At 35.9% G+C, this 25,417-nt stretch overlaps 1 protein-coding gene across 1 annotated transcript in view; it reads left to right on the plus strand.

Moving 5' to 3' along the window:
* Nucleotides 1-25,417, plus strand: part of LOC127855708 (A-kinase anchor protein 9-like) — a 477,990-nt gene that overhangs the window by 183,989 nt on the left and 268,584 nt on the right. Inside the window, exons 42-52 of the mRNA XM_052391486.1 lie at nt 1,781-1,900; nt 2,552-4,954; nt 6,542-6,784; nt 8,123-8,279; nt 8,831-9,003; nt 9,486-11,099; nt 12,179-12,464; nt 12,746-12,852; nt 15,208-15,426; nt 19,769-19,933; nt 20,360-20,555. Coding sequence (XP_052247446.1) covers nt 1,781-1,900; nt 2,552-4,954; nt 6,542-6,784; nt 8,123-8,279; nt 8,831-9,003; nt 9,486-11,099; nt 12,179-12,464; nt 12,746-12,852; nt 15,208-15,426; nt 19,769-19,933; nt 20,360-20,555 — 5,683 coding nt within the window. The remainder of the gene's footprint in view (nt 1-1,780; nt 1,901-2,551; nt 4,955-6,541; nt 6,785-8,122; nt 8,280-8,830; nt 9,004-9,485; nt 11,100-12,178; nt 12,465-12,745; nt 12,853-15,207; nt 15,427-19,768; nt 19,934-20,359; nt 20,556-25,417) is intronic.

Here is a 25,417-nt window from a genome sequence, read left to right on the forward strand (position 1 = left end):
AGTTTGATGACATTCTTGTACGCTGTTGATAGCTGTTGATAGCTCTCAAGAACACATATATTATTGAAACCCGGAGCTATCAACCGTACTCAAACATAAACATGTAAATAATTCAATGTGAAATGACCTTTTTACATAAGAAGGGCACATAGTTCAATGATTATTTTTACCTTCACCATTACCCATAGTACACCAAACAATTTTTATGTCCCCCACTATAATAGTGGGGGACATATTGTTTTTGCCCTGTCTGTCTGTTGGTCTGTTGGTCCGTTGGTCTGTCTGTCTGTTTGCGCCAACTTTAACATTTTGCAATAACTTTTGCTATATTGAAGATAGCAACTTCATATTTGGCATGCATGTGTATCTCATGAAGCTGCACATTTTGAGTGGTGAAAGGTCAAGGTCATCCTTCAAGGTCAGAGGTCAAATATATGTGGCCAAAATTGCTCATTTTATGAATTCTTTTGCAATATTGAAGATAGCAACTTGATATTTGGCATGCATGTGTATCTCATGGAGCTGCACATTTTGAGTGGTGAAAGGTCAAGGTCAAAGTCATCCTTCAAGGTCAGAGGTCAAATATATGTGGCCCAAATCGCTTATTTTATAAATACTTGTAATATTGAAGATAGCAACTTGATATTTGGCATGCATGTGCATCTCATGGAGCTGCACATTTTTGAGTGGTGAAAGGTTAAGGTCAATGTCATCCTTCAAGGTCAGAGGTCAAATATATGTGGCCCAAATCGCTTATTTTTTGAATACATTTGCAATATTGAAGATAGCAACTTGATATTTGGCATGCATGTGTATCTCATGGAGCTGCACATTTTGAGTGGTGAAAGGTCAAGGTCATCCTTCACAAGGTCAAGGTCATCCTTCAAGGTCAAACATCATATAGGGGGACATTGTGTTTCACAAACACATCTTGTTATTTGTATGAAAAACAAATTGGAGCTAAATGACTGAATTTCCGAGTATCCATGTTGTCCAACTCACGTGTATTAATACCTCAGTGAAATGGAACAAAATGTCACTAGTCTGCACTGGCTGAAACTGCACTTAGACTGTGCACCCTTTTGTTTGTTCCACCTTATTTCCAAAATACCCTCCTACATGCCTTAAGATCCATATTGTTCTTTAAAGTTCTTTATCAAATTATGCATTACATTTATCTTGTAACATACAAGATGCCTATCTCGTAAAACATTGGGGAAGTTTATGAATCATTATTAAACATTTCAACGTTTAATGGTGTTATTTAAGGTGATGCCCATTAACTATGTGATTATACAAGTTTTCTATCAGAACAAAAATCTCAACTAAAGATAAAGACCATTCAAAATGCATTCGACATTTGAGCGTTTCAATTGACCGAATATTTTGTGTGATGACTTGACATTAAGAAAACAAACATGAAGGATAGACTCAAACTGCTCTTTGAATATTAAGATTAAGACCACTAGTGAGCTTAATGATTTTAAGAATAAGACTTGAATTTAGCGTAGAAGAAATAACAATGAGACTCAAACTGAGCTTTTACATGTTAAGATTAAAAGTAAAACTGAGCTTTAAAGTCTTGATAGTAAGACTAAAACTGAAACTGAGCTTACAAGTGTTAAGAATAAGACTAAAACTGAGCTCATAAAGTCATGACCCCAAAGCATCATTGCTTGATTGTTACATTATGAAGGTGGGCCAACAATATCACCCCAATGGCATCTTTTTCACTTTCTTATCTGTGTGAAAAGAGCTTGCTCATGTTGAAATATTTCAGATCAAACATGAGGTGGAGATAGCCATGTTGAAGAAAGACCTACGAGAGAATGGCAATGTTGTTGAGGAGAAGATGGAAGAGATTGCTGAACTTACAGACAAAATTGAACTCCTGGAATCTGTAAGTGTTGAATTAACAGACAAAATTAAGCTCCTTGAATAATTATGTAAGTGTTGAATACACTTACAAAATTAAGCTCCTCAAATCTGTACTTGTTGGTAATTCGCAGAAGTAACAGTTAAAATTGTACACTTGCTTCTGTTTGTGTTGCATAGTGGTCCTCAATTTATTCAAACAAAAAAATTAATTGGTATAGTAAATCGTTATGTTATTTGCTGTTTTAAGTGACAATTTTGAGTTCAGTGAATGTTAAAATGACAGTAAATTAAAAAAATTGTTGATAAGATTTGCTAAATGAACTGCTGTAAATTCCTGAATATGTGGTAAACATTCAACTCCTTGAATCTGAGACTTTTGATTTATGAATTTTATTTGAAAGATAAAAATGTTATTATGAAAAGGAGAGAAATTAGTTACTTGGTTTGTATTTCCTAGATGATTTGTTTTGATTATTCCATGAAGAGATGGTAAACATATTTCCACACTGAAATGGTGCCTTAACAAATAACTAGTGTCACTTTGTATCAGTGTCGAGACATGTGGCACTGTTTCTAGCTTCCAGTGATTAAGATCCTCATTGACAAATGAGAGTAAAAATCATGAGTAGAAGAATTACAACTTGTAGAAAATTGTGTGGTCTTTGGTTTTCAGCATATCACACAATACAAGGACCAGGTGAAGAATTATGATGAGCAGATCATTGAAAAGGAGAAACTCATTAAAAAACTAAGAAGAGAGGCAGAGCATTCTGCTGATAATTCTACCATTACAGAAGATGAGAAATCTCAGCTGATCAAACAACAGAGTGAAGAAATAGAGTCTCTGAAAGAGCAGATACAAAAGATTCTCGGGGTGCCACCTTCACCCCCAAAATCTCCTGAAGAGGATGAAGAAGAACACTCCAGTCTGGCAAGTACCCAGAAGTCTGAAATGGAGAAACAGAAGTTGATCATTGAGAGCCTGAGAACTCAGACGGAGTCGCTGAGAATTCAGCTCGATGCTGTGACCCTAGGGCGACCTCCATCCCCGCCCACAGATGAAGACGGGGAGAGTAAATCTGACGTGATTCAGAGGCTGAGATCAGAGATTGAGAAGCTGAAGCAGCAGATTATGGACGCTAATCTCAGTGAAGATGATAAATCTGTCTTGATCAGAGAACTCAGACTTGAGAATGAGACCCTCAAGAAACAGATTGATGCAGCCCTGAGTATAAAACCGCCATCTCCACCTTTAGAAGAGGATGAAAAGGTGGTGCTCATTAGAGAGCAGAGAAAGGAAATTGCTAAACTGAAGGCAGATGTGGCAGCTGTTGGGAAGAAACAGACAAGAGAAGTTATTGTCGATGATGAAAAGGATGTTTTGGTTGTGAAATTAAAGGAAGAAAATGAAAGGTTGAAGAACCAGCTCGAAGAAGCGTCTGAAATTGCACCTCCTTTGCCACCAATGACAGAGGATGTTAAAGATAAACTGATTGAAGGGAAAATACTGGAGGTTGAGATGCTAAGGAAAGAGCTGGAAAAGATGACTGAAGCCCTTGAGAGTGGAAATGAAAGGCAGCTTGTTAAAGACAAAATTGAAGAGACAGTAAGATTGCAAACTGAATTACTTGAAACAAGAACAAAACTTGAAACTCTTAGTACTAGTTCTGTGACGTCTTTGCGGGAAACAGTGAAAGAAAAGGAAATTGTTTTAAGAGAAACTGAAGAAAAGGTGAGACAGCTGGAAGAAGATTTGAAATCTGCCAAAGAAGTCAGAGCCTACGAAGATGAAATTGAATTAAAAGAGAAGCAAGATGAAATAGAGGAACTGCAAGCCGAATTGGAAAGTTACAGAAGCAAGAATGAAAGCAGTTTAGCTCAGAGCCTAGGTTCAGAGTTCTCAATGTCTAAATCAGAGCATCAAGAAATTGAAAGAAGTATGTCCTTTTATAAGGAACAGTATGAAGAAAAGTGTGCAGAAAGTCGTGAACTGCAGGTAAAATTAGATCTTGTCAAGCAGCAGTTAGAAAAGGCCAGAAGCGAAAAAGTAGAGGATGCTGAAGAAGAAATAGAACTTTATAAATCTGAGCTTGAAAGAAAAACAAAGAGAACTGTTGAAGAAGTGAAAACTGAGAAACAAAAAATTGAAGTTGAAAGGGATGAACTGAAAAAAGAGTTAGTGTTTGTTAAAGAGCAGCTGGGAAAATCTGACAATGAAAAGATCCAGACCTTAGAACAGCAGCTTGCAACTACCAAAGATGAGCTAGCAAAGGAAAGAATGGATAGTATTCAAGCTATAAATGATATCGAGCAGTTGAGAGACCGAAAGGAAAGAGAAAGAAGAGGAAGCTTGAAAACTATCCAAGAGCTTGAAAGTGACCTGGAAGATAAGATTGCCAAAGAGAAACAGTTGAACACTCAAATCAGACAACTTACAGAAGAACTGACTGTGATAAAAAGACAGTATGGAATAGAGGACAAATCTGAAAGCAGTGCTAGTCGAACAAGTCTAAAGTCTGAGGAACTTAAATCTCAGGGCTCTTTTGAACTGGGCACAGATGTAGAAACCCTACAGGCCCAAGTCATTCAGTATAAGCAACATGCGGACAAGGCAAGGGAGATCCTTACGGAGAAGCAAAAATACCAGTCACAGGTGGTGAAGTTGGAGATCCAGCAAGAGCAGTTGCAGAAGCAGATGAAGACGGAAATAAGCAGGCTAGAGGAACAATTGAAAGCCTACAAAAACCAGCCAGACTTGGACGTTTGGACCCAACTTCATGCCACTCAAGAACGCCTCGAGAAAACGTCAGATCAGCTCTCTGAGACTTGTGACCGTTTGAATGAGACTGAAGCAAACTTGAAGCAAGTTAGCAAGGACCTAGCAGGGAAAGATACAGAGATGCGTGACCTTCAGCAGGATTTGTGGAAAACCTCCAGCCAGCTGTCTATGACAAGTGCTCGACTTCAAGAAACGGAGGAGAAACTGCGTCATGCCCTGGGTCAGGTGACGGAGCGCGAGGATCAGATCCACCAGCTGCAGGGTGAACTTCAGCACACTCAGCTGGAAGCGGACTGGGTAAGTGTTGTACAGTTGTTGTTGTTTTTTTGTGGGGTGGGGGTGTAATAACTTTTATTTCAGTCATTACAATATATAAATACATAAACATTCACATACATATTTAAATGCATAAAAAGCTTCACACTTCTCTAGCCAGGAATTAATAATTGGTACTGTAGTAAAAGTAATTAATTTTCTTATGGTTGTTTTGCATATAGCAAGTGAAATACTGTGTGGGGTTTATACATTTGTTTTTGTTTCACAAACAAAACATCAGAAAATAATATTAAAGTTATACATAGCATTTCATGAGAAATCTCAGCAAATCAAAGAACAGAGTGTACTTGTGCAGAGTGTGTGCTAACTTCATCATGAATGATACCTGTACCAGTCATACATGGAAAGTTTGCATCATTTTCAACTTTATTGCTGTTCTGGGCAGCCTTGTTGCTCTCAACATTTAGAATGGTTATAGCTGGCTGTCAAATTGAATTAATAATAGTTAACAATTTAAGATATTATTTCTGGGAATTGTTCAACCCTAAAAAGACTTGCTTTGCTAAAAATATCTTAGATCAACTCCTTTAAATAATTAATAAATGCCAAATAGCGGGCAGATGAATAACAATTATGGTCATAACTAACTTATTTGATAAAACAAGTTGTTGTTTGCTCGGCCATGTGTGTGCCAAAAAGTAGTTGTGAACAAGTCTATGGGACGTTTTGACACCTGATATTTTTATGCCCCCTTTCAAAGAAAAGGGGGTATATAGTTTTTGCACTGTCCGTCTGTAAGTCTGTCAGTCTGTCTGTCACACTTTTCGTGTCCGCTCTCTATTTCAAATACTTTTCATCCGATCTTTACCAAAATTGGTCAGAAGTTGTATCTAGACAATATCTAGGTCAAGTTCGAATATGGGTCATGCCGGGTCAAAAACTAGGTCACGGGGTCACTTAGTGCATTTCAAGGATTTAGCATGGTAAAATGCTCATAACTTCTATCAAAGCGTTTTTAAGGGGCATGTGTCATCCTATGGTGACAGCTCTTGTTCTATTATAGTTACTTTGTTTATTTTATATTGTTTAAATAAACAAACGTAATGAAAAAAAAGAGGAAGTAAGATGGGGAAGTGTCTTCATGATAGGTCGAATGTGAATAATGCTGTCAGCCAAAACATGTTGCTTAATATTGTAAGATAGAAAAATCTAGAGATTATGCTTATATCCGTAAATCAGACACAGTGAAAAAGTTCAGAGATAAGGTTCTTCTAAGTTGTAAGTACTTTTGTCTGGATGCAATATTTACTTACACTTCTCATCAACTGCCTAAATAAATGTATACATTTAGACTCAGGAAAGTACCTGGTTAGAAATTGATAGATCATCAGATTCAGTTTCAGTTTATTGGCAGAATCAGCAAGTGCATGTTTTTGTTTACACATACAAAATACTTATACAAAAATACGAACACACAAATGAAATCCTTAACAAAAAATGATTTCTTACATATAGATAATTTAATCAATGCATTAACAACTTGTAAATAAATAATTTATCAATCTTTATTTATAAATATAAATAATCAAGCTTGTGATTGTTTACCAGTCGAAGAAAACCGCAAGAACCGTACCGCAAGAGGAGTATGACAGACTCCAGAGGCATCTGAGGACGACCCAAAATGACCTCAAGGCTGCCCAACAGGAGGTCAAGGTCGCGCAGCAAGAAGTCGAGAGGTCACGAAAGGAAGGCGAGGTAGAAAAGTCACAGAAGGACGGTACCACCTCGATCTCGGAGGAAGCCAAAAGTTTGCGATTACAGTTGCAGTTGGCAGAAACTGAGTTAGAAGAGGTAGGAGCTCCAACTACATATTTAACCCTTTCCCACTTGGAAGCAAAGTGAAAATGGCTATGTGCAAACAGCATAAAACCAGAACAGCCTCTAAGATACTCGCAGTCTGTTCAGGTTTTATGCTGTTTGCTGCTCATCTGTATCTAAGGGTTGGAAATGAAGCCTTTAAAACTTGAATCTGGTAAGAAAGGTCTTAGATTAAATTTAACTTTCTAAGGAACTACAAATTCGTCAGAAAACGTATGTGGTAGAGTTTTTACAAGCATGTGGTCTAATGCACCTCCATATTTTGGTTCAGTTCTTTGGATTGAGGGGTTTTCAGTCAAAAGTGTAATGTGGTTGCATTTGACTCATACAAATACGTGTCTTGTTATGTAGGATTTAAATGTAAATGCTTCAATGAATCATGCTTTAATTGTTATTTAAATACTTAAAAGCCAAGGAAAGGAAGATATGTCAAAGAAAAATAAATAATGACTAACAAAATTTACCTGTACAATTATTTAAATATTATTAATTAAATAAAATCATAATCAAGAAATTTATTTTTAATGCTTTATCAATACCAATACCTTAACTCATTTTTGTTGAAGAAACACAAATTGTGTAGGTGTGTCCTGTGAACACATATGTGCTGAATAGTGTGGATTTCCAGTTATAGTTTACAATGACGTCTTATGTACATAAAGTTTTTTTTTAATGATATCAAGAAAGTAATGAAAAATAGATTGAGATTAAATAGATGGAGATTAAATAGATGGAGATTAAATAGATGGAGATTAAATAGATGGGTCTTACGCTGTCATTAGGAAAATAAGCCAATGGCTGCAAATTTGGCTAAAAAATTGTATTTGGCTAAAGTGTTTTTCTTTTGCTAATGAAAGGCCAAAATGAAAATAATAACTATTGTAAGATAATTTTGGCTTAAGAAAATATTTATTCAGAGGGAGCAGTGAATGAAGCTAGCGTTTTTTTTTTTTTAGAGAGATGGTTCATGGTATAGCCTTAATACACAGGTTGATCCTCTTTTGGTTAAAAAAAGCTTAAGGGAATAGATAGATGGTTCATATGCTATCCTTTTTGACACCGTTTAATCTTGTTTAGGTAAAGAAAAGCTAAAAGGAAGCCCCCCAAATAGATAATTGGTTCATACGCTAGCCTATTTAAAACCATTTAATCCTGTTAAGGGGAAGAAGCCTAAAGGAATTGGTGGACATGAATGAAAAAAATTAATATTTACATGAAGTTAGTATTATAATCAAGAAGTTACGGTACTTTTAAGTTGACAATACTTTCCTCCGGGGATGATTTATTTACTAACTCTTTGACCCTGTTTAGGTGAAGAAAAGCCTCAAGGAAGCAGTGGACATGAGTGAACAGCAGGTGTCCCTGGTGGAGGCAAAGGATGAAGAATATGTGAAACTGAAACTGGGCATACAACAGACCATAGGAGAGAAGGACAAAATGATCCGGGAACAGAGGAGCAAACTGAAGGGTGAGTTCAAATATAATATTGAAAACTATTTTATTCTCAATTTTGAAGCATTTGTTAGCAAAACAACAACACTAATTTCCCTATTTTAGTCAAAACACCACAAGTTTTCCCAATTCTAAGGGACCCAGACCCATCTGCAAAATTGTGAAAAATAAACACTGTGAAGAGCCATCTTGGGATTGTATTTTGAGCAAGTCAGGTCGAGTTCAAGGTCTAATTTACTAGAAAAATTGTTTCCTCTCAGTAACTTTTGTGTGGATTGAGGTTGGGCAAATGTTTTGCAAAATATTGTTACAGTAATATTATTTGTTTGGAATGAATAGGTATGTCAAATTCGATCCTTTCTGGTATTGTTGCTAGGCATTCCCTACAATTTCATTATAAGTGCGCATAAATAAATGTCACATAGTGGTGTAAGTTAGATGACTTGCTGAGCCTGTTGTTATGGTACAAGAAAGTAGAAATTTCAAAATCATATACACCGTTCACCAGCAAATTCATCGCAAAAAAAACTGTTTTAAGTTTAAATTTGCTTTTGGATTTTCTTTCAGAAAAAGAACAGGAGATCACCAAAATTACAAACGAGGTCAAGGAAAAGGAACAAGAGCTGAAGAAAATCAAAGAACAGCTGACCAAGAAAGAAAAAGAATCCACAAAAACAAGGGAGGAAACTGCGACCCAAGATAACAGCAACACCATAACTACTTTACAAGCTCAGCTAAGGGTGAGTTTGGAATTGTGGTGTTTTTGAGGCTTTTAATTAATTAGTTTGAAGTGTTTTGTTATATGTGTATGTCATGAGACTTTGGGTAGAGTACTTGGTTATTGGTTGCACCTAAACCCTCTTAAAATTTGTGATAGAAAAAAATACAATTTTAATTTTGTTTGTTTATAAAAAAACATAGAGAATTAATAAATAAGCACTAACATCTCTTATAGGTTTAAAGGTAAGATAAATTTCATTACAAGGAAAGGGATAATTTATAGTTTTTGCATTGAATGGAACTGACAAAAAATAGACCTTCAATAAGCAAAGTTTCAAATGTTAAAAAATTAAGTTAATACATGGTATGAAATGTACATGTAAGTGAGAAGTATTATTAACTTGGTCTCAGTTAGCCTTAACACATAGTTATTTATGGTTTGGTTTTTTCGTGGTAATTTGCTTCTCTAACACTTTGTGGTGATTGCATATTTTTCCCACAGAGTCAGGAGGAGGTAATTCTTTCTCTGGAAACTGATCTTAGCGACACTCGAAATACCGTCCGAGAAAGGGAGAAAGAAATAGAAGATATTCACAGAAGAAATGCTGAAATGCGAAATGCCGAGAACGAAACTGTTGAATCCATGCATCATCAGATTTCCCAACTCCAGTTAGAACTAGAAGAATTGAGGTCATTATCAAAGGCTCAAGGTGAAAGGTCAAGTCCTTTTGATGAACTGAATGCCGAACGCTTTGAGAGATTTGATGATCGTCATGTTGAAATGAGTGACCTTGTTCCAAGGAGACAGTCGCCTACAGATGGAGCTGACCTTCGTAGATCACCAGACCAAGGTCAGAGGTTGATAAATGCCAGACGAAGGTCTCCTGACACAACTGTCCTGGAAGAAGGTGGCAGTCTCCGGGATCAAGAGGATTCGGGTCACCAGTCCTTTGAGCCCAGTCTCTCTAGAGAAAGAAGTGCTCAATACAGCCCAGAAGGTCAAAGTTTATCACCACGACAACTGCGACCTCATTTTGTAGACAACAATGGTTCTGTTGATTTCTTGAGACGCACCGAATCGTCCATATCGTATACGGCTGCTAGTGCGAGTCCACCAACCAGGGATAAATTTATTGAACAAGGTCAGTCGGAAGGTCAAAAGTCAAGCAAATCATCATCAAGGCCCTCACCTGTAGATGGTGAAGTTCAGTTTGAAAAGGTTCAGAGGTCATCAGGGTCATCACCAAGGAGTCCATCAAGTGCAGAAATTGGCTTTCAGCATGATGACCTTTCTCAAGGTCCAAGGAGGTCACCAGCTGAAGGTCAAAGGTCACCGAACGGTAGCCAGAAGTCAGCATCTCGTAGAAGTTCACCAAGGGATGGCGATGATTTGGAAGGAAGAGAGAGAAGGAAATCTCCTACCCGAAGAAGATTCTCTGATGAAGATGAGCAATCCTCTCTTAGCAAAAGATCACCTAGCAACAGATCACCTAGCAACAGGTCACCAGGAAGTGCTCGTGAAACGAGACAGACAGATAGTTACTCTGTGGACAATGAACAACTGGTGTATGAAGTAAGGCCGTCAGAGGGATTTTCCGCCTCTGAGCGCTACATCGGGGATGACGGTCAGTTGTATGACCGTGACGGAAACATCAGACCAAGGTACTCCCAATCGGAACAGCATTCCAGTCGTGATCATCGGGCGGCCGAAGGTCAAGGTCACACTCATTCAGATGCCGAGAAGTACATTCAGCAACTTCGCAGAGAGCTTCTGATTACAAAGACCGCCTTGATGCAGATTCAGCGCGGGGCAAGACTTGAAGACGGCGACAGTGGTGAGCAGCAGACAGAAAATGACCTTTCAGAAGGGGTTCCTGAGGTTGAGGCTAGGTTTCAAGAGGTTTCCACTGAAATGGGTGGGCCGAGGTCAAGGTCAAATCTGGGTCAAGGGGATACGAGGTCAGTTAGAAGTCCATTGAGCAACCGCGCTGATGTGTATCATCCTATACCGGACGAGCGGGACATCAACTATCTGAGATCTCTGCTGGAGAAAACGCAGGAGGAGCTTGAAATGTTCAGGAACTCGTCAAATCTGTCGGCCCGCGACTTTGTGCAGGCAAGTGGGGCTTGGTTTCGGGGTAAAATATTTTTGAGCCTCGCTCTGGGAAAACAGGGCTTAATGCCTGTGGGTGTCGTACAATATAAGACTGTGCAGTATGCGCAGGCTAATTAGTGAGGACATTTTCTGCTTTTATGGTATGTCTGGGTTAAATGAGGTCTCTTTTTAGCAAAAATCTAGTTAAGGTGGAAAGTGTGGTCCCTGATTAGCCTGTGTAGTAGCCTGTGTGGACTACACAAGCTAATCTGTTCTGACACATTACCCTCATTAGGCCAGTGCATTAAGACCAGTTTATTCAGAGTGAGGCTTATTGCATTATTGTTTTCTCAATGTTTTGTGTTTGATTTTGTTTGCTTTTTGTGGATCAGGTTGCACAATCAATTCTTCTTAATTAATCAAGTTAACCAGGAGTGTTGTTTTGTGTAGATTAAAGAGTTTTAAAGATTTAGTTAGATTACTAAGCAACTTTTGTACAAGTAAGAGGAAATTATATGGTCTGCAAAATTAGTTAAGAATTCTCTTCAATGTAAGAATATATTTCAAAAGGGTAGTAATAGATATATTTTTTTGTTAAATGACTGTATAAAAAGAGTAGTTTTTTTGGATATGTATGAGTAAATTATTAGTGACATTATATGTTTTTATCTCGATAATTCAGATTATATTTTTTGTGCTAAATAATTTTATTTTTACAATTAAAATGCTAACAATTAATTTGCTTAATAAGTTTAAGTAAGGTTTAAATTTATATATTAACCAATAATCTGAATTAAAAAACAAACAGAATCCTGTGTTAACTCTATCCCACTCAGAAGGAAAATGACAGTATGCAACCAGCATAAAACCAGAACAGCTTGTGAGTGACTCGCAGTCTGTTCAGGTTTTATGCTGTTTGCTGCTCATCAGTATCTAAGGGTTGGTAATGAAGCCTTTAAAATTTGAATCTAGAAAGAAATTTAATCTTTAATTAAATTTAACTTTCTGAGGGACTACAAATGCGTGAAAATATTTATCTAGGTGTTAACTGATAACTGAATCCATATTAAGATCCGTGTTCATGGTTTTCATGCAAACAGAAGGTGATGTCGCTGAAGGACGAGCTCTCCATGGAACATCAGCGGCACATTGAGGAGATGACGCGCCGCTCTAGCGCCGACACTGAGACCCAGCTCGCCAGCCTGCGCATCAAGTACACGGATGAGATCGAGCACTGCAAGCGTCTGCACGCCAAGGAGCTTCAGGAGCGTCTCAGCAACCTTGAGCAGAGGCTCGAGCGGCGCCACAAGTCAGAGACGAGCAAGCTGGTCTTGCGCCATCAGGAGGAGGTTGGCACTCTGAGGTCGAGGGCTGGAATAGAGTACGGTGAGATGCCACTGAATATTTTAATTACGTGTGAAATGTTACTATTTATTAATGTATATTTAGAGGGTGTGAGGTGAGATGCCACAAATTTATTTAATAATATGTATACAAGGGTTTCCTGTCTAAATGACGCGGTCTTTGGCCACTTAACTTTGTGAAAAAAATGAGTGGTGAAACTGTTCAAAATTTTGAAAAAATAGTTGAAACTTTTGAAAAGGTCTGAAAATACAAGTTTGAATCATAGTTAAAAAAACAAAAAAAAACTATTTGATTGTTTGCAGATGATTCTGTTCAAGAACGGTACTCACGACAACGTCAAGATGGTGCCAGCGTCAACGGCGGGCAGTTGAATGGACACACTTCTGAACCCATGTCACAGAAACTTCAGGTATTCTACCATCGAAAAATAAAAAAAATAAAATAGTAAATTGTAAAATAATATAATTTAATATCCAATATAATAAAAACAGTGAGTTTCCCTCCTTTAGGGTTGTTTCTCCTTTCAGCTGATTCCCTCAATGACAATGTCCAAAAATATTAATTTATTTTCAAAGTATTAAGTTTTTATGAGCCCATTATATTATGGAGGGTATTTGTCTCCCTTGCAGTCATTCCAAAATCACTCTTTTGTTGACCTCTGTTTTTCTTTGTCTAGATCACAGTTATATGCATGATAATATAATTTATATTTGACGTGCTCTGTGAAAAGGGGGTTGAATGCATGTGCAGTCTGCACAGGCTAATCAGGGACGACACTTTCCGCTTTTATAATATTTTTTGCTTAAAGAAAGTCTCGCCCTAGCAAAAACGAGTTTAGAGGGACTGCACAGGCTAATCTGGGATGTAACTTTACGCACATGCATTAAACACCTTTTTACTGAGCACAGTGTATATGTAAGAGGTTTGATCTCATTTCTCTCTTTTTGTTTGAATAAATAGTGACTGTCACCATGATATAGTGGATATGGTGTCGGCCTAGGATCCAGTAGGTCAAGGCTGTCACCATGATATAGTGGATATGGTGCCGGCCTAGAATCCAATAGGTCAAGGCTGTCACCATGATATAGTGGATATGGTGTCGGCCTAGGATCCAATAGGTCAAGGCTGTCACCATGATATAGTGGATATGGTGTCGGCCAAGGATCCAGTAGGCAAAGGCTTGTCACCATGATATAGTGGATATGGTGTCGGCCTAGGATCCAGTAGGTCAACTGTCACCATGATATAGTGGATATGGTGTCGGCCTAGGATGCAGTAGGTCAAGGCTGTCACCATGATATAGTGGATATGGTGTCGGCCTAGGATCCAGTAGGTCAAGGCTGTCACCATGATATAGTGGATATGGTGTCTGCTTATGATCCAGTAGGTCAAGACTGTCTCCATGATATAGTGGATATGGTGTCGGGCTAGGATCCAGTAGGTCAAGGCTGTCACCATGATATAGTGGATATGGTGTCCGCCTAGGATCCAGTAGGTCAAGACTGTCTCCATGATATAGTGGATATGGTGTCAGCCTAGGATCCAGTAGGTCAAGGCTGTCACCATGATATAGTGGATATGGTGTCAGCCTAGGATCCAGTAGGTCAAGACTGTCACCATGATATAGTGGATATGGTGTCGACCTAGGATCCAGTAGGTCAAGGCTGTCACCATGATATAGTGGATATGGTGTTTGCCGAGGATCCAGTAGGTCAAGACTGTCACCATGATATAGTGGATATGTTGTCGGCCTAGGATCCAGTAGGTCAAGGCTGTCACCATGATATAGTGGATATGGTGTCTGCCGAGGATTCAGTAGGTCAAAACTGTCACCATGATATAGTGGATATGGTGTCTGCCGAGGATCCAGTAGGTCAAGGCTGTCACCATGATATAGTGGATTTGGTGTCGGCCTAGGATCCAGTAGGTCAAGGCTGTCACCATGATAAAGTGGATATGGTGTTGGCCTAGGATCCAGTAGGTCAAGACTGTCACCGTGATATAGTGGATATGGTGTCGGCCGAGGATCAAGTAGGTCATGGCTGTCACCATGATATAGTGAATATGGTGTCGGCCTAGGATCCAGTAGGTCAAGACTGTCACCATGATATAGTGGATATGGTGTCGGCCTAGGATCCAGTAGGTCAAGACTGTCTCCATGATATAGTGGATATGGTGTCGGCCTAGGATCCAGTAGGTCAAGACTGTCACCATGATATAGTGGATATGGTGTCGGCCTAGGATCCAGTAGGTCAAGACTGTCTCCATGATATAGTGGATATGGTGTCGGCCGAGGATCCAGTAGGCCAAGGCTTGTCACCATGATATAGTGGATATGGTGTCGGCCGAGGATCCAGTAGGTCAAGACTGTCACCATGATATAGTGGATATGGTGTCGGCCGAGGATCCAGTAGGTGACTGTCACCATGATATAGTGGATATGGTGTCGGCCTAGGATCCGGTAGGTCAAGGCTTTGATCCCCACTGTAAAAGCCTTTTTAGATCTCCCTTAAAGATACCCAAGTACTGGTTCTACCCAGAAAATAATTTCTGAGCCTTATGTTTTTGCTGCAATTAAGGTCAAATAAAAGAGTTTTAACTAAACTTAACTAAAAAAAAAGGAGATTAAAAAATGCATTAAACACATGCATGCCATATTTTACAGACCATCTCTCGTCATCTAAACACCTGAATATCTATAACAGTAAAATTAACAGATGGTTACAAAGCACTGCATCAAGCTTATGCACGGCATATTTTACAGACCATATTACGTCGTCTGCACACGGAGGGGGTCAACGTGCTGACGATCTCCGAACTGGACCTGTTGAACCGCAGCCAGTCCCAGGGCGAGATTCCCCGCAATGCAGACGTTGAGTCTTTGAAGGCGGGCTTCGAGAACGAGCGCCAGTCTATGATCTCCACTATACAGTCCTTGAAAGATCTCCTGGCTCAGACACATAAGCTCAGAGGACTTGATAAGGTATGTATGTGTGTGTGTGTGTTTTTTGTTTTCAATGCAACAGTTTTGTTGGGGGGTGGGGGTGTAGAGTTTGAGTCCAACATTTTAGCCCCAATTCTAGTCTCAAGGGTCTCAAAAAAAAAGGAAATTCCTAAATGACTGCCTAAAATTCCCAAATTGTAGGATTTCTAATTTATTTATTTTTATTAATCTCAACATTTTGTTAATCAAAGGGTGAATCTGAAGCATTTTGCTGGAATAATGCTGTTTTAACGTCAAAAAAAGGCATTTTGCAGTCAAATAGTGAATATTATGGATTATTTTTACTGTTATTTTTCACTGTTTAAAACATTGCATTATTACTTTTAAATCACGGGTAAATTGCTTTTAAACACAGATAAGCTGTGAATAAAAACCACATTCTGCAAAATGGTCATTTGTCCTTTCTTGCTCTTGTACAACACACACTTTGGCATTGCCCTTCCCCACCTGCAGTTGACTATAAAATAGGTAGACTTCCTTTGTTGGAAACATGACTTTATGTTTTGTGTTCTCTACCAAGTATTAAACAAAGTTATAACTTTTACAAATGAGCCGTGCTCTGTGAAAAGGGGGTTTAATGCATGCACATAAAGTGTCATCCCAGATTAGCCTGTGCAGTCTGCAAAGGCTATACTCAGGGAAGACACTTTCCGCCCAAACTGGATTTTTGCAAAGAAGAGACTCTCTGTAAACAAAAAAGGCCATAAAAGCGGGTAGTGTCCACCCTGATTTGCCTGTGCGGACTGCACAGGCTAATCTGGGACAACGCTTTCCGCACATTCATTAAACCACCTTTTCACAGAGCAATGCCCAAATGTATGTATGCTAGCATCTTGCATTAGTTTATAATAGATTGCCTTCCTGAGCTTGAGATATGGACTTTGTATTCCTTCCCATGAGTTTAGAGTTTTAGCATTTTGCAAATGTCTAACTTATATCTTAGGATCTGCATCATATTATCTTTGAAAGGGCTTCTTGTTTGTCATTTTCGAAGATTCTGTGTATGCTTTCAACAATGTTTAATCCTTTTTAAGCTTCAGGGTGTTATTATCCTGCTTGAAATGAGAATTGGTGGACTTATTTCAAAATTTCATTTAAATAATATTTAAGAATTTGGAAGAATAAAGAAAGTAAAGAAGGTTCACAACCTTTATGTTTTAATCGAAATAAATAACATTCCAACTGTTATGGTTCTAAACAAAGTACAATGTTAGAAATGTTTGTTCAATGCTATAAAGTTATATTGATTTTTTATTTTAGTTATAAATGACACCAACTCACGCAAGAAATTTGATACTTAAAATGGGCACCAAGCTATGTTGCAAATCTTTCTTTCAACACTTCTATGTGTGTTGCATGTGTAGTTTGTTTGTCTTCTTTTTGTACTTGTACAATTATGAATTAGCTGTGTTCTGTGAAAACTGGGCTTAATACTTGTGCATTAGGTGTTGTCTCTGATTAGCCTGTGCAGTCTGCTCAGGCTAATCAGGGACATTTACTGCTGTTATGATATTTTTCATTCAAAGGAAGTCTCTTCTTGGCGAAAATCCAGTTTAGGCGGAAAGGTTCCTCCAAGATTAGCCTGTGCGGACTGCACAGGCTAATCTGGGATGACAGTTTACACTCATTCATTTAGCCCAGTTCTTGAGAACACTGCTCATGTATATATACATGTATATCTCAATATTGATTTACACTAACCTCAGGACGATGATGACGAAGATGATGATTCGGTATGGTATATCACGTTTGTGTATTGGGCAATATACACCAGTGTTTTTATGGCCTCTTTTGGAGAGGAATGTTAGGGGCTCAAAAATTGTACTCCATTACTTTGCCTAAAAAGTAATAATTTTCATCCAATGTTTACCTAAGAATACCTCCTTGTACGAGTGTTTACCTTATACAAGAAAAAAACCCTGACTGTTGTAAAGAAAAAGAAATAATTAAATAGGACAAAAATGGACTCATTAGGATGCTGGCATTCTTGTAGATAATCTCACTCAATTTTTTGCGGCAAAAAAGTTCATATTTTATCTTGATTGTCTTTTGAAGTAAACCAAATTCATGTTGTTTTATTACTAGACATATACAAAAATTATTAAGATGTTTTGTAAAAACAAGTCACGTTTGGAAATAAATGAATAAATTTGAAAAGGGCACAGTAATATTCCTCCAAATGGTCACCAAAACACTGAAAACACTGTAGTGCTTGGTTTCTAACAACTTGTTATTTCATCACATGCATCTATTAAGGCAGCTCTCTTGAAGACGCTGAAATATGGAAATAATAAAAAATTGCCGATTTATCAACCTCAATTTGAAGGCGCCGAAATACTGAAATAATAAAAAATTGTTGATTTATCATCCTTAATTTGCTAAAATTAATAACAATTTGAAGTTCTCATGTGTAGTTTTTATAAGACATGGGCATTGGTTGTTTCTTAGCAAATGAACAACCAAAGGCATGCATTATTTTGGATTCTGACATAACAAATTATGCAGGTACAGTGTTAACAATATACTTTTGTCAATCTTGAGAAATTTAACCACTGAACATTGTGTTCTTTATTTATAGAAAAGTCTGAAAAATGTCAGAATGCAATTCTGATTCTTTTTTGGCATCCCTGAATTTATTTTGCATGCTTGCATAGATAGATGTTTCATCAGCATGAATATATTTGATCTCCTCCATAAAAATATATATCAGGGACGCACTTGAGTAAACAGCAATTGTAAAAATCAAGTGAAAGTATTGTCCAAAAATGTAAAATAAAATATAGAAAATGTATGCATTAACAATGGACATTTCAGTGCATGTCTTGTTATGCTTCAGACTTGGAACATAATTAATTGTTGAACATATTGTTTGTTTGTTTTAATTAAAATGGGTTTCTGTTTATTGTTAATGTATTGGTGTGGTGGTCAATTTTACCTTTTTGGATTTATCCTGGCTTTGATGTGATTTAACTTGTGTTGCTGTTTTGGTTGTTGTGATCATGATGTTAACTTTTTTTTTAAACATTGTTTAGCTGTTTTTGATGTGTTTTGGTCAAATGATTAAAAAAATAATTGTGCCGTGCTCTGTGAAAAAGGGGTTTAATCTGGGACGACACTTTCTGCCTAAATTTGATTTTTGCATAGAAGAGACTTTCTTGAAATAAAAAATATCATAAATGCGGAAAGTGTCGTCCCTGATTAGCCTGTGTGGACTGCACATGCATTAAACCCCTTTTTCACAGAGCATGGCCCAATTATGTATGTAGTTAAAACACTCCTAGCTGAAAAGGCGTGGGCAAACTTTGCTTGTATTATGTTTTTTGTAATTGGGCTAACTTTGTATGTATCATGTTCTTTGTAATTGGGCAAACTTTGCTTGTATCATGTTCTTTGTTATTGGGCAAACTTTGCTTGTATCATGTTATTTGAAATTTAATGTTATTGACAATCTGATTATCAACTATGACCAACACATGAAATTTATTTTAAAGTTTAATTTTAAGAATGAATTGATTTTGAAAATGCTTCTCATAACGCTTAGTGATATGCAGATTTTATAGCATATAATATCAACTATTTGTATTTATACATGAGCCGGATGCGTGCTTTGTGAAAAGTGGGTTTAATGAATGTGCGTAAAGTGTTGTCCAAGATTCAGGGATAAATCTTTCAGCTTTTATGATATTTTTTGTTTTAAAAGTCTTATCTAAGCAAAGATCCAGTTTAGGCAGAAAGTGTCGTCCCCAATTAGCCTGTGTTGACTGCACAGGCTTATCTGGGACAACACTTTATGCACAAGCATTAAACCCCCTTTTCTCAGAGGGCGACCCATATAATAGTATACAGATTGTTCTAAGATTATTTAAGATTCATGCAATTATAGCCCTATATTGACATTTTTGTACTATGCACACAAATATAAACAATATGATAACTGATTTACAAAAGTTATCAGCATAACATATGGGATATGCATGCTTATAGATATAAGAGCTTTTGTGCAATCTCTAACAAAATACCACTCCTACAAAGTAATGTTTCTTTTGTTTTTAAGTTAAGTCAACATTGTGTTGGGTTTTGTTCATTTCATTTAGATGTGACTGGTAAATTAGCTTTATTTTAGAAGGTGTAAGTTATATCATCGTGTTGTAAAAAATGTTTTAAAACCAATATCTGAACTTCAATGTCTTCATTAAATTGGAGACAAAAAAATTATTTAAAAAAAAACTCCTTCGTTGAGGATTAATAAAAAAAATTAACCAATCAGAATGCTTGTAACAGACTAGAACATTACTTTGACCAATAGCGATTTCTCTTACAGACTTTGGAAGGATCTGATTGGAGGGCCGAGCTCCTACGTGCAATTGGCTACACCTTTGCCAAGGAACGAGAGGCCCTATTGGCTGAATTGAGATCACATGTCCTCTGTCACCCATCATCAAATGTAGATGAGGTCCAACGACTTGAGCAGAGGATACGTAACATGGTATGAAGAACTTGAGCAAGTCTTATCAAATGTTTGTATGACTAATTTAACTATTTCTACTGAATCGTTACCACACAACAATCAACATTTTGTTTTTGCCCTGTCTGTTGGTCTGTACGTTGGTCTGTTGGTCTGTTTGCTCCAACTTTAACATTTGCAATAACTTTTTCAATATTCAAGATAGCAACTTGATATTTGGCATGCATGTTTATCTCATGGAGCTGCACATTTTCAGTGCTGAAAGGTCAAGGTCAATTCATCCATCAAGGTCAAAGGTAAAAAAAATAATATCAAAACGGCGCAAAAGGGGACATAGTGTTTCTGAAAAACACATTTCTTGTTTGAATATGAAATTAATTATTTGTAATTATTAAAGTTTGTATATATGAGAATTCATAATAATGTATATTGATCACAAATCTCCAGGAGTCTCACCACCACTCCGCACTGGATCAGATCTTCGGCGCGGACCGCCAATCCATGCTAGCCGAGATACGAGACCTGCGCGCGCATGCCACGATAGCCCGCATGCAGCACAACGAGGAACGCGAGCGACTCAACGAGAAGGTCGCAAGCCATGAGGATGCCGCCATTAAGAAGGAACGCCAGTTGAAACGTCAAGGTATTTGGAATGATTCATGTTATTTCCAGTCATAGGCCCTTTGGGATGTAATAATGGAATTATAATAGCATAAGAGATATAAAGTACTGATTGCTTGTGTTGATTTTGTTGTTGTTGCTATTTGAAAACAAATTATGTAGTAAAATCCTACACTACAGCACTGTAGCCAGTTTAAATGTTTGTTGCTATAATTTGTATATTTGTGAAGTTTTCGAACTATGAAATAAATTAATTGCAAAAAGTATAATATATGTCACTCATTTAAGATTGTTTTATGGTATATATTTATAATTTCATATTATTAATTATAAAAAAAAATGTTTTTAGTAAAAAGAACATATATGTGCCTTTACTGCATACATATTTGATTATCGTATTTGGTAACAAGATCCAATACACAATGTTTTTATCATAAAAGATTCGTTTTAAATTTTCTTTATCATTTTATCATCTGAGTTTATTTTGTTCTAATTTTTAAATGTTCATTTTATAGGGGCAGGATCAATATTTCTGCTCTCTTTTCTTTTTTCATACAAGGATTATTATCAAACCTACATTATTTCTCTTTGATTCAGAGTTGGCTTAGTGTTGCGTTTCTATTTTGAATGTTTTTGGTTTTTACTCCATTTTCAATTATGTATGTCATTTTTCATATTATTCATTGAATTCAATATCTTCGAATTTTCCAAAAAATAATGCATGAAATTTTGCCTTGATTTGTAATCTTGAGAGAAAAAAAAATCAATTTAAACTGACGTTGTTTTGTAATCTTGAGTAAAAAAAATTCAATTTACACTGAAATTGATTAGTAATCATGAGGAAACAAGTTTCAATTCAAACTCACATTGTTTTGTAAACTTGAAAAAAAGTTTCAATTAAAACTGTTGTTTAAGACTCAGATGAGACAACCATGTCTGATTATAAAGGTAAGATTTTGCCCTGAGTTAGTTCCCTTATCTAACTCACATAAATATATACATGTCGGCTTGCAAATTTTCTTCTAAACATTACGTTAATCATAATAATATTTCTATTGTATAACAATTATTAACTACTGTAACAGTGTAATCATTTAGTTAATTTATATTTTTTTGGAAAGAGGTACTAAAGATATTTGAAGGTATATTATATACTAGAAATCTCTCAATATTTATATTATGATATTAATTGTATGAGTGTTTTTGATGACAATAACTGAGTTGTTCTGATTGGTTTATAGGATTTTAAGCTTTTGAGAAGAAAATAATCTTTTCACATAGATAAATATTTTTACAATTCTAAAACATAACCTTTGTTCCCTAATGATTTTATATTTAAACAATAAATTTAACATTAAAGTTTTAATTACTTCCTATTTTTGACTTGTTGCTAAGAGTTTCAAATGAGTTTTATATAATATAATATATGATATGTAAATAATGTTAATTTTCATATATATTATTTAATAATATATACATGAAAGAGTAACTGTAAATAAATTAAAGAAATAAACGGTTTGCTGTTTAGAATTACCGCAAGAACCTGAACCTATACATTTTATATCAGCAGGAGGTAAGAAGAGTGCACCTTATGCACCTCCTTTTGATAGGATTTGGAAGAGTTGTCAAGGGACTGCACTCTTGTATTTTTGGTAAAAGGGAGATAATTCAATATATCAATGAAAGCACATTTTACTTTCAAAGTATTCAAGCTTATTTCTTTGATTTATTGGAAAACTTTTTGTAAAACAATCACTTTAAAATTAGAAATAATTTTACAAAGTATGGATTCTCAAATTTAAGAAATGGCTTTTAGACGTACATGAAATGGAACATACAGTTACAGTTTAAAACAACAGCAGCGGAATGCAGAATAAGTTTAAACCAGTCAATATTATTTTAAGAGAACCATCGGAAAGTCAGAAACCAAGGGAGGATAAGCAATAAATCTTGGAAATTACTGATAGGCAGCATTAAATGTTTCTTTGTTGTTTCTGTCGACACACAGGTTTAAAAGATCCTCTGCCAATATTACGAATGGGTACGCAATTATGAGACTTATTTGGGAATGATGCTTTCTATTTGCTTAGATAATCTAGGATTTTTGGTTCACTTAACCATTTACCTGAGTAAAAGAACAATGAAACTTCAATAAAAACTTAAAAATAATAAATAATTCAATACATTGTAGTTTATTGCAACATTGATTTTTAGAACCTATGATTCAATAATAAAAGATGAAATTGATGTAATTGGTGAATTTTTCTGTACAGGTTCACACACCCCAATATGACAAAACAATTTTAAAATTGTTCCCATTTGAAATATGTGACTACAAGTTAAATGGTTGAGTGAGCAGATATGATTTAGGTAGAACTTAGATAGGTCTGGACAACTTAGGAGTTTTCTTATAGGTAGATTGGATCTTTTATAATGAAATGAAATAAACCTAAACCATAGTAAAATTAGGTGGCGAATAAGTACCTGTGAGTTATAGATTGTGCTTTGGTCCAAGTACCTGTGGTTTACGTGTTTTGTGTTTTTGTGGCACACATGTCATGTCTGGCTTTTGTGTTGTTGTTGTTTGTCTTTTGATGTTGATGTTTTATTAAAATTTAATCTAGTAAAGAAAGTAGTTTTGTACATGGTATAAAGTAACAGGAAAATGCTTAACATTACATTCTTGAACCTACTGTTTTCTACAGACAAAGAAGAAAATCAAATGTTGGTTATTCTGCAATATTTGTGAGGTGGGAAGGATGTGGGCTTAATGTTCTGGAGGATGGGGATACATTGAACAGTGAAATGCCCATGCTGAAACATGCGCCATCAAATTATTTCAAACTTACCATGCAGGTGAATGAACATCTAGCTCAAGAAGATGGCAGGAGTATGGAAAAATGAAGTTTTTTGTCTCTCTTCATTTTAAAGAACAAATTTAGAAAAAGAATCATGCTAGAATTTAAATGATATTGAAAGTTTCTTTGGTAATTTGTTGTCAAAAAACACTCAGTCAGGAGTATAGATGTGTGCTATGAAATCACTAGTGCTTCAAAATGGTGTGTTCATTCCTACGCACCTACATACCTGATCATTATAAACAGCAAACTAGGACATACAAATATTATTTCTTTAATAAATAAAAATGACATATCATATGTCAAAATGAGTGTCTGTTTAACAATTGAGCTGTTCTCTGTGAAAAGGGGGTTTTGATGCATATTCGTAAAGTGTCATCCCAGATTAGCATGTGCAACCTGCACAGGATTTTATATATTTAGATTTAATACCCTTTTATGATATTTTCTGTTAAAAGAAGGTCTCTACTGAGCAATCTAGTTAAATCTAGTTAAGGCGGAATGTGTCATCCCTGACTAGCCTGTGCTGACTGCAAAGGCTAATCCGGGACGACAATTTACGCACATGCGTTTATCACAGAGCATGGCCCAATTGTTTTCACAATATTGATTTACCCATTGCACTTTTACACCATTTTAATAACAACCTGTCCTTTGAATTAAACTCATTTTACCCTTTGATTTATAAATAAGGCAAATACTGAGATTTAAGACATTATCAAATAAACTAACAACTTAAAAATAGTAGAAAAAAACACTTTTAATTAATCAGGCCGCTCTTATAAAAAGCTGATCAATTATAATTAATAAAACACAATAGACAATAATTTACAAATGTGCAAGCTTGAAAGATCAAGAAGATAAATAGAACTTTTGTATAATTGCACTGAAAATGTCTACACTTTTCAAGTTTCAAACATTTGGGTAGTTAATAACTCTTTATTGATTGACGAAAACCTTAATAAAGTCTTACAGTGTCTCAAAGTGTAGCCAGTAAATCTTTGCAAAGTTTATTTAACTTATTGACAGGTTTCAGACATTATTTGTGATCTTTATCGAAGATATTATCAAAGTCCTTTACATGCTTAGCCAAACTTAAAAACAAACAATTCGGAAACCAGTGATTTATGAAACATCTCCATTTTATGAGTTTGGAAATCTTTCAGCTGGTTCTTTGGATTGTTTGAGCAAAGTTAAAATTTTCTAAGTGTTGATATATCAGTTTGATATTACATGTTTAACTTTTAATTTCGTTAAAATTTGGTTACTTGAACAAGATAAAAATTAATTGAACAAGATAGAAAACATTGAAATTATGATTGATTTTTGGACTGATATTCATGTTATTAAAAGAGGTCTAAAATGATTTCAATTGTATTCAATTTTTTTCGGAACAGATATTTTTTAAACTCTTTGTGTGAACAAAAATATAAAATCCTTTGTTAAAACTGCATGAATTTTTTAAATTGCAGAAAAATAAAAACATGGTACCAATTCTTTTATATTAAATTATCTTGAAAAAGGAGTTGTAAAAAAAGTGAAAATGTGGATTTTTATATAAAGTAATGCAATAAGTGAAACAATGGGAGAGATAGTGAAATATTCTGATAAAGATCCATTTACACAGGTGGTTAAGGATATAACAGGTGGTTCAAATATATTCTTAATTAAATTGAATATTATCTTAAATAGTTTTTCCTGTCTTAAAATCCCTCATCTTTTTAAATTTATCTGATGATTTAGGGAAAGGTTTTGTACTTTTGTTGATTTCTGTGTTTATGTATGATTTTTTTCAGTGGTCTGAATTCTGTTTTAATTTGTTGTGATATTTCTGAATTAAATGATGTTTTTCTCATTTTTTACATCACTGAAAAGGCTAGGGTAGCCACTTTATTTCAGTTCTGTGTGGTCCCTTATGCTGATAAACAACCAAATAGAAACATCTACAAAAAACTCAAATAATCCTCTCTTATTTTATAAAAGTTGTATAACTGGTTAAATAGTTTTCCATGCAATTGTTAGTGTT

Source organism: Dreissena polymorpha, chromosome 13 (genome assembly GCF_020536995.1).
Source record: "Dreissena polymorpha isolate Duluth1 chromosome 13, UMN_Dpol_1.0, whole genome shotgun sequence".
NCBI classification, from domain to species: domain Eukaryota; kingdom Metazoa; phylum Mollusca; class Bivalvia; order Myida; family Dreissenidae; genus Dreissena; species Dreissena polymorpha.